The sequence below is a fragment of the Mandrillus leucophaeus genome, unplaced genomic scaffold (assembly GCF_000951045.1).
Source record: "Mandrillus leucophaeus isolate KB7577 unplaced genomic scaffold, Mleu.le_1.0 Scaffold150, whole genome shotgun sequence".
Taxonomy (NCBI): domain Eukaryota; kingdom Metazoa; phylum Chordata; class Mammalia; order Primates; family Cercopithecidae; genus Mandrillus; species Mandrillus leucophaeus.
In genome coordinates this window covers 4,684,436-4,694,587 of record NW_012101477.1, presented here as the reverse complement: position 1 = coordinate 4,694,587, position 10,152 = coordinate 4,684,436, and the positions used below count along the sequence as shown (strand labels likewise).

The 10,152-nt window shown below is 43.1% G+C and overlaps 1 protein-coding gene across 2 annotated transcripts in view; it reads right to left on the bottom strand.

Annotated features, from left to right (window-relative positions):
* The window catches only part of MROH8 (maestro heat-like repeat family member 8), a 62,531-nt gene that overhangs the window by 1,508 nt on the left and 50,871 nt on the right, over positions 1–10,152 (bottom strand). For both annotated transcript variants that reach the window (XM_011975005.1, XM_011975006.1), the window contains one exon: positions 7,710–7,870. In XM_011975005.1, coding sequence (XP_011830395.1) covers positions 7,710–7,870 — 161 coding nt within the window. The remainder of the gene's footprint in view (positions 1–7,709; positions 7,871–10,152) is intronic.

The window sequence follows — 10,152 nt, the reverse complement described above, 5'->3', positions numbered from 1 at the left end:
TGTGCCACCATACCTGGCTAATTTTTAAATTTGTTTTTGTAGAGACGGGGTCTCGCCATGTTGCCCAGACTGGTCTTCAACTCCTGGGCTCAAGCGATCCACCCGCCTCAGCCTCCCAAAGTGCTGGGATTATAGGCATGAGCCACCGTACCCGACCCTTATGTCACTTTCCTTAAACTGGAAGACCCTTTCCAAAACTCTTCTCTGCCCATTAAAATCCTTCAAGGTCCAGCTCCAGCATCACGTCTCCTAGGAATCCTTGTTTGCTTCTTCACCATGTCTTTCATAAGAGTTCTCATAGCACTTAAAAAATTTCTTTTTCTTAGAGGTCACTTCAATCTTATGTGTGCTATCATCAGTTCTTTATGTGTGTATCTGTTCCCTCTGAAGGAAAGGATTCTTTCTGGCTCTTCTTCTAGGAATTCCTCAGGGACTTGCACAATGCCAGGTTCATAGAAGGCATTATAGACACATGTATTCAATCTGGTCTGTGGTCCTCAAATTTTGGCTAAAGTTAATCTTTGAAATAAAGCTTCGATCTTGCTTAGAAGAGATAGCTTCTAAAGAAAAATAATATGTAATAACTTCTCTGTCATTGATTCAAATGTAGGACCTGAGAGTTACGTAAACATTGTGGAAGAACATTACAGTGGGAAGAAAACTGGGAGTTACTCATGCTTTTAATCCATTCTTGTATTTTCAGAATCTACTTAGGCATCTTTGTATGCTAGAGTAAGTTTTTAAAGTGTGAGCTTTCAGGCCAGATGTGGTGGCCTATAATCCTGTAATCCCAGCACTTTGGGAGGCTGAGATGGGAGGATTGCTTGAGCCCAGGAGTTCAACACCAGCCTGGGAAACATGGCGAAACCCTGTCTCTACAAAAAAAGTAAAATTAGCCAGGTGTGGTGGTGTGTGCCTGTAGACCCAGCTACTCAGGAGGCTGAGGTGGGAGGATCATTTGAACCCAGGAGGCAGAGACTGAGGTGAGACAAAATCATACCACTGCACTCCAGCCTGGGTGGCAGGGTGAGACTCTGTCTCGGGGGGAAAAAAAAGAAAAGAAAAGAAAAAGAAAGAAAAAAAAGTGTGGTCTTCCAACTGTGAGAATCATCCTAAAACTTGAGAGGCTTAAAGACTATCCCAACATTTCACTCCTCATCTCAGTGATTCTAATTTGTGAATAAAACAAAGTAAGAAGATCCTAAAGAACTTCTAAAGAAAAGGCCAGAAAGGCAATATAGGATGCTGAAAAAGCTCACAGCTGCAGAATGATGAGATGGCAGAATAGGAACATTCATCTGGGATGACATAAAGAAATTCCCATGTTTACTTACCCTCAGTTATTTTCTCTGAATTCCTGAGGGAGTAAATGAAGTGCTTTGAGAAGCTGTTTATTGTGAGAGAAGTGGTACAAAATGCTTTTGGTTGGCCGCACATTTTAAGTGTGCTGAAAATGCTTCTGAATTTAGAAAGCGCACAGCCTTTAAGCCAATGGTTCACGAATTTCAATGCGAGAAACACCTGGAGAGTTTGTTTAAAATATGGAAAAAAATCTTCTCACCTCCAGTGATTCTGATTCTGTAGTTGTGACATGGGTTTTGTTTGCCCATCATTCCTCTGGAAAACTACCTTTTCAAGATCCTTAATAATAATCCTATTTGGTTCGTGTAGTTTGGTGGGAGCTGACTCCAAGCCAGGCTAACCAGAGTCCTGCCCAGGACATCTGTCAGAGCTAAAAAGGAAATGACACACCCTTTCCGCTGCAGTTTTGAGCTGATGGTAACCATTTTTGCCACCTTTAGTGCAAGTCCATCTGAGAGATTAATGGAGCCCTGATGAAAGAAACTGAGTCTCGGGATTCAATCCTGACGACAGACCCTTGGACTTTGCTGTAATATAAGCCTATACAATTCCTTAAGGTAGTGTGAGCTCAGTTTCTGCTACTTCCACCAAGAGTCCTGACTAATATAGTAGGTCTGATGTAGGGTCTTGGAAAATGCTTTTTTTCTTTGAGAGAGGGTTTTACTCTGACACTCAGGTTGGAGTGCAGTGGCATGATCATAGCTCACTGCAGTCTCAATTTCCTGGGCTCAGGTAATTCTCCCACCTCAGCCTCCTGAGTATTTGGAACTATAGGGGTGTGCCACCACAACTCGCTAATTTTGCACTTTCTGTAGAGACAGGGTTTCACCATATTGCTCAGGCTGGTCTTGAACTCTTGGGCTCAAGCCATCTACCCATCTCAACCTCCTAAAGTGCTAGGATTACAGGTATGAGCCACCATACCTTGCCAGAAGATGCATTTTTTTTTTAAAACAAGCTTCATAGGGGATTCTGAGGCAATGTGTCAGATACTTTAACAAACACTGCACTAGGAGACCAAAGAAGCCTACATCTTTAAGAACAAATATCTTGTTGTAGCGTCCTTACAGAATAGAAAGAGAAACAGCCTCTTGTCTCTTCTGGTGGAATGCTGGGGCAGAGCACTGCACCAGGATAGTATGAGGGACATATGTTACATACGCACTCTATGACTTCTTTGGTCCTGCATTAGTGAACTGAGTTTCTCAAAGTATTTCAAGTCCCATAGAGAAACAGTCCGTGGTGAAAATGTAGTGTAATTCCTGTGTCAGTAAATGATATCACCATTAACTTGGCCTCCAAAGTCAAAAACTGAGGAGTGGGGAGTTAGCCTGAATGCCTTCTTCCTCCCTGCCATTCCTTTCCGATTCAATCAAGGTCTGCCTACAGATGCTCCTATTTCTTTTTTTCTTTTTCTTTTTTTTTTTTGAAACAGAGTTTCGCTCTGTTGCCCAGGTTGGAGTGAAGTGGTGCAATCTTGGCTCACTGCAACCTCCGCCTCCTGGGTTCAAGCAATTCTCCTGCCTCAGCCTGCAGAGTAGCTGGGATTACAGGCACACGCCACCAAGCCTGGCTAATTTTTTTACTTTTAGTAGAGACGGGGTTCGCCACGTTGGCCAGAATGATCTGGAACTCCTGACCTCAGGTGATCCACTCGCCTTGGCCACCCAAAGTGCTAGGATTACAGGTGTGAGCCACGGCGTCTGGCCAATGCTCCTGCTTCTTTACTCCCTCCTCCTCTCCATCTCTGGAGCCACTGCCCTAATCAGGGCATCATCATCTTTTGCCTGAAAAGGTGCAACTGCTTCAGTGCCTGTCCTTCTTCCTATCTGGCAGAACAGGCTCTAATCCATCTCCACCAGAGTCACACTAAAAATCCACATCTGATGATGTAAGTCCCTTAACTAAAGTTCTTCAGTGGCTTCCCAACTCCCGTAATATCAAGTTCACTATCCCAATTCTTAGTTGGTCCCAATCTATCGCTACTAACTTCTGACCACTTTTTAAAAGCAGCTTTAGTGGCTGGGCATGGTACCTCACACCTGAAATCCTAGCACTTTGGGAGGCTGAAGCGGGCGGATCACGAGGTCAGGAGATTGAGACCATCCTGGCCAACATGCTTCAGCTCTAGCCATCACATCACTTTCCAGGTGGCAGGAATAAGAAAGATGATGAGCCCACTCTCTCCCTTTAAGAGTATTTGTCATAGGTTGCATGTACTACTTCAATTTGCATCCAGAATTTAGACAAACGGTCACACCTATATGCAAAACGTCTAGGAACTAAGAGTATTTCAAATACCCAGCTAAAGTTCAGGGATTCTATTACTATAGAAAATGAAAAAATAATTAGTGAATACTGTCTTAAGTATACAACTCACTGACTTTTAGTAAATTTACAAAGTTGTGCAACCATGACGACAATCCAATTTTAGAACATTTCCATCACTGCAAAAAGATCCCCGGTATCTGAGCCCTTCTTACTATCCACTTTTCTCTCCAGCCACTTTGATCTGCATCCGGCTTTTAGCGTTCATCAGCTTGGGGGCAGCTCTACTTTCAGAAATCATTTCCTGACCCTTCATTTAATTAAGTCCCAACCCAGGGGCTTCCACAGAACTCCCTACTTAGCTTTAGAATACTTATGCATCTACGTGGCTACCAGATGGTGCTGCTTAAGGGCGGGGTGCATGTCCTGTCCATTACTTATAGGGCCTAATAGCACCTTGCACATAGTTGATGCTTTAGGTAGCCTCCTAAGAACAATCACCCCAATCTATATGTAAATCCACTAACGTGTGGAGTCCTAACTAGGGAAAGGAAGCCAGGCTGGTGGGAGCAGCGGAAAGGAAAAAGAAAAAGCAGATAAACTGTAAGTCTGCCTTTCTTCATGGTCTAGGACACGGCCCTTCTGCACAATTAACTCACCATCTTCCTCTGCCCAACTATCGCCAGACACCTGCAAATTAGCTCACTGCAACTTGGCATTATCTATACTGCACAAGGCCCTCTTCAACACACAGCATGAACACTATGCTGTAAAATCTCCACCAAGCCTTTGTCTCCCGGCAGTTGGCTTCTCTTTTGCAGGCTGCCCGTTGTCTCTCTGGCACCGTTATTTTCCTACTTTCTCTAATAAATCTGCCTTCCTCTACCCACAGCTGTCTTGGTAAATTCTTTTACCCGAGCGCCACCGGCCCAGTCATTGCTCCCCTGTGACATAATGAACTTCAAGTAAATGATAAAAATATAATCAGAATAACATTTCCTGGCCGGGCGCAGTGGCTCACGCCTGTAATCCCAGCACTTCGGGAGGTCGAGGAGGGCAGATCACGAGGTCAGGAGATTGAGACCACGGTGAAACCCCGTCTCTACTAAAAATATAAAAAATTAGCCGGGCGTGGTGGCGGGCGCCTGTAGTCCCAGCTACTCTGGAGGCTGAGGCAGGAGAATGGCGTGAACCCAGGAGGCGGAGCTTGCAGTGAGCCGAGATCACGCCACTGCACTCCAGTCTGGGCAACACAGCGAGACTCCATCTCAAAAAAATAAATAAATAAATAACATTTCCTGAGTAAAGTCAGTTAAATTTTTAAAAGACTCCATAGTTGGCATATGATCTACAGCAGTTCTCAAAGTCCTCCCAGAGGTAGAACAAATACAAGCAATAGAATAACACTAAAAGTATACTTAAAAAAATTAAATAGGGCAGCACACGGTGGCTCACGTCTGTCACCCTAGCACTTTGGGAGGCTGCGGCAGGTGGCTCACTTGAGCCCAGAAGTTTGAGACCAGTCTGGGTAACATCAAGAAACCACAAAAAATAAAAAATTTAGCTGGGCCTAGTGGTGTGAGCCTGTAGTCCCAGTTGCTCCAGTGGCTGAGGTGGGAAGATTCTTTGAGCCTGGAAGGTTGAGGCTGCAGCAAACTATGACTGTGTCACTACATTGCAGCCTGGGTGACAGAGAAAGACTCTGTCTCAAAACAAACAAACAAACAAAAAACAAAACTAAACATATTTAATATTTTGTACTTAGATTTATTTATTTATTTAGAGACAGAGTCTTGCTCTGTCTCCCAGGCTGGAGTGCATTGGCGCGATCTCGGCTCACTGCAACCTCCACGTCCCAGGTTCAAGAGATTCTCCTGCCTCAGCCTCCCAAGTAGCTGGGATTACAGGTGCACACCACCACACCAGGCTAATTTTTGTTTTTTTGTTTTTTTTTTGAGACAGAGTCTCACTTAGTCACCCAGGCTGGAGTGCAGTGGCATGATCTCAACTCACTGCAACCTCCGCCTCCTGGGTTGACACCATTCTCCTGCCTCAGCCTCCCTAGTAGCTGGGACTACAGGTGCCCACCACTGCACCCAGCTAATTTTTTTGTGTTTTTACTAGAGACGGAGTTTCACTCTGTTAGCCAGGATGGTCTCGATCTCCTGACCTCGTAATCCGCCCGTCTCAGCCTCCCAAATTGCTGGGATTACAAGCGTGAGCCACTGTGCCTGGCCTAAGTTTTGTATTTTTTTTAGTAGAGATGGGGTTTCACCATGTTGGCCAGGCTGGTCTGGAACTCCTGACCTCCGGTGATCCACCCACTTCAGCCTCTGAAAGATTTATTTTTAAGTAAGAGTTGAGTACAGATAAGCTGTAGCAAGTACCAAACATTTAAGAACAATTTGTTAGAGAAATATACAAAAGCAAGCTCAAAAAAATTTTTAAAAATTTAAAAAGCTTGAGTGTGGTGGTACACACCTGTAGTCTCAGCTACTCAGGCAGCTAAGGTGGGAAGATCACTTGAGCCCAGGAGTTCAAGGCTGCAGTGAGCTATGATTGAGACACTGTCTCTTAAAAAAAAAAAAAAGTAAGACTGTTACTCTAGGCTGGAGTGCAGTGGCTATTCACAAGTCCAATCATCATGTACTATGGCCCCAAACTCCTGGGCTCAAGTGAGTTTCCTGCCTCAGGCTCCTGAGTAGCTGGGACTACAGGTACGTGTCACCATGCCCAGCTTTAAAAAAAAATCTGCATTAATTTTTTCTCTGGATGGGTAAAAGTATTCCGTTATTCAATTTAGTTCGGTTTAGAGAACATAATAAGCACTACACCAAGATATTATGTGACAGCGACTCACTTAAAAGAATACTTTTCAAATAGTTTAAAGCAGGGAAATCTCTTCTTAAATAAAATAGTTGCCCAGAATCACAATAGAGAAAGCAGATAAAAAGAGGCGTTGCTCTGGTTAAAGTGGGGTGGGGGCATGGGACTTTATTCTGAAGCCTTCCTGCCTCTTCCATAGGCATCTTTGTGGAAATTTCCAGGGTGCCTCCAAATGTGAAAAACACTAATCAAAAATACCATCTTTATACCTACTATGTACCCACAAAAATAAACAAAAAATCCATCCTGTTTGATCCTTTCTCTGATTCCAGTCTTCTTTATGTATGCATATTTACTTTTTAAATGTATATATTTATTGCCTTATTTTTAGGCAAAATCATTCTCAAGTGAGTTGCAGACATTATGACACTTTACCCCTAAATAACTTTAGTATCTTATCTCCTAAGAATAAGGACATCCTTCTGTATAACCACAGTATTTCATACCTAAGAAAATTACACTAATTTTTTTTGTTTGTTTGTCTGAGACAGAGTCTCACTCTGTCACCCAGGCTGGAGTGCAGTGGTGTGATCTCGGCTCACTGCAACCTCCTCCTCCTGGGTTCAAGTGATTCTCCTGCCTCAGCCTCCCAAATAGCTGGGATGAGAGCCATCTGCCACCATGCCTGGGTAAATTTTGTATTTTTGGTAAATTTTGTATTTTTTGTATTCACCATGTTGGCCAGGCTGGTCCTGAACTCCTGGCCTTAAGTGATCTGCCCACTTCTGCCTCCCAAAGTGCTGGGATTGCAGGTGTCAGCCACTGTGCCTGCCCAGAAAATTACACCAATTTAATATTCTAGTATAGAGTCCATATTTAAATTTTCTCCAAGCTTTCTTTTATAGCTTTTGTTTTTGAACCAGGATCCAATTAAGGTCACACAGTGCATTTGGGTATGTTTTTGAGTATCTCTTTATCTAGGACAGTTCCCTCACCACCAGTTTTACTTCCATGATGTTAACTTTTTTGAAGAGTTCAGTTCAATTATCTTACAGAATGTTCTTCATTTGGGATTTGTGGGATTCTTTTCTGATGATTATATATTATATTCTGATTTATATCACCAGCTTTATGTATATCGTGTCTTCTCTACAATAGAATCATTAGATTTTTGAGGGCAACCATCTTTCACAATACCCAGAGCTGTGTCACATACTCCAGTTTAATCCAGAGGCTGTACGGGGTTCTGTTACCTGTTATATGGCACTGGATGACACAGAAGGAAGCTGAGCACTGTATCTGTATACTTGGGTCTGGATATAAATAAACTCACGGTATTTATGATTTGTTGGCGGACTCTAGGCTGGCTGATTATGGATAACTGGGCACAGATAACTCCCATAATTTCTGGCACCTGAAGAGGAAAAAGAAATTACTAAGACTGTAATCCTGTAGGACACTGATGGCTATTGAGGATATTGTGGCCATTTCTGAAAGGTCCTAGGGGAGTGACTTTTTCTTAAAGACAGGGTCTTGCTCTGTTGCCCAGCCTGGAATGCAGCGGTACAAACACAGCTCACTGCAGCCTTGAGCCCCTGGCCTCAAATGATCCTCCCACTTCCACCTCCCGAGTAGCTGGGACTATAGGCACACACCACCACACCCAGGTCATTGTTGTATTTTTTGTAGAGACAAGGTCTCTCTATGTTGCCCAGGCTGGTCTCGAACTCCTGGGCTCAAGTGATCCTCCTTCCTTGGCCTCCCAAAGTGCTGGAATTACAGGTATGAGCCACTGCACCCAACCCCTAGGGGGTGACTTTTAAACAAACTGTTTATTATTTTTTAAAGTTTATAATCAAAATCACTTAAAATATATCTGTATGTGTGTATACATATATAAAGGATTTGGAAGGATTTATAATCAAAGCTGTCAATACTGTATTTTTGAGTGATAGAATATTAGATTTTTTGCTTCTGTATTTTTTCTAGTTTTTCCTCAATAATTGATGTATTGATTTTACAACAAGACAAACTAATAAAAGTGTTGCAAGGAAGCTGGGCTTTTTTCCACTGTGACTCTTGAGAATGGCAGTGGAGTCCTTACCTATCTTCTTCCCAGAGATGTCCATCAGGCTCAGGTAAGGGAAACCGGAGCCATTGGGCTTTGGTCCATTTCTCTGCTTGGACCAGTCTTCCTACCCACAGATGCATGGGTTCCTGTCTCTGTGGAAATGTCACCTTCTCAGAGAGGCACACCTCAACCACTTAATATAAAACGGCCATCATCAGCACCAGTAGGCTGGGCACGGTGTCTCATGTCTCATGGTGGTAATCCCAGTACTTTGGGAGGCTGAGGCAGGCGGATCACTTGAGGTCAGGAGTTTGAGACCAGCCTTGCCAACATGGTGAAACCCCATCTCTGCTAAAAATACAAAAAATTAGCTGGGCATCATGGCAGGCACCTGTAATCCCAGCTACTTGGGAGGCTGAGGTGGAAGAATCACAGCAACCTGGGAGGTGGAGGTTGCAGTGAGCCGAGACTGCACCACTGCACTCAAGCTTGAGCAACGCAGCAAAATGCTGTCTCCAAAAAAAAAAAAAATTCTGGCTAACACAAGGGTAAATTTACTGAGGTTTTGGGGAAAGAGTCTCTTCCCTGAATAAAGACATAAAAAGGAAGGCAACATCTTTCTTGGACATAGTCTACTCTGCTCAGACAGTCCAAAATTGCTCCGACTACCTTATGACCACATGAATAGACAAGGTAGAAGGATGAAGAAACTCCTGGGTCTTTGATAACACCATTAAAACACTGAATTAATCTTGGAAAATACTCTGTGTCCAGACTTGTTATTATGTGGGAGAATAAATCCTTTGGCTAAGCTTCTACCTGCTGGGCTTTTTTGCTGCTAAAAGCACCCAACTGATACAAATGCCCATCTCACCATGCTCGTATAATGTCATTCTTTTTGCATCTTTGCGATTTTAATAGGGTAAAAAAAAGGGTGCTCATCATTTGTTGTTGTTGTTTTTAAATTTGTTTTATTTGTTGCTGTTTTTTGAGACAAGATCTCCTTCTGTCACCCAGGCTGGAATGTAAAGGCATGATCATGGCTCCCTGCAGCCTTGTCTTACTGGGCTCAAGCACTCCTCCTGCCTCAGCTTCCCAAGTAGCTGGCAACACAGGTGTGTGCCACCATGCCTGACTAATTTTTAAAAATTTTTTTGTAGAGATGGGGTCTCACTATGTTGCCCAGGCTGGTCTTGAACTTCTGGGTTCAAGCAATTTGCCTGCCTCAACCTCCCAAACTGCTGGGATTATAAGTGTGAGCCACTACACCCGGCCGGTTCTCATCATTCTTAAATTACTTTTTATTTGTACCCAAGTACAATATGGGAACACAATTTAAAAAGTCCAGTGGCATTTCAAGCTTCTTTCCTCCCTCTTCCTCGGGTCTGTTCTCCAGAGACAAAGGTTCTTTTACCCCTTTTGTCTCTTCCAGCATGTCCTTCTCTATTTCTAAATAACATAACTATATAGTTACTTCTTGATGTTTTAATTTCAGATACATTTAGATAAATTCTCTTAATTTTGATTTCTAAGTCTGCCTCCTTCTAGGGTCACTTATGGCTTTTTATTTACTTTTATTTATTTATTTATTTATTTTGAGGCAGGGTCTCACTCTGTCGCCCAAG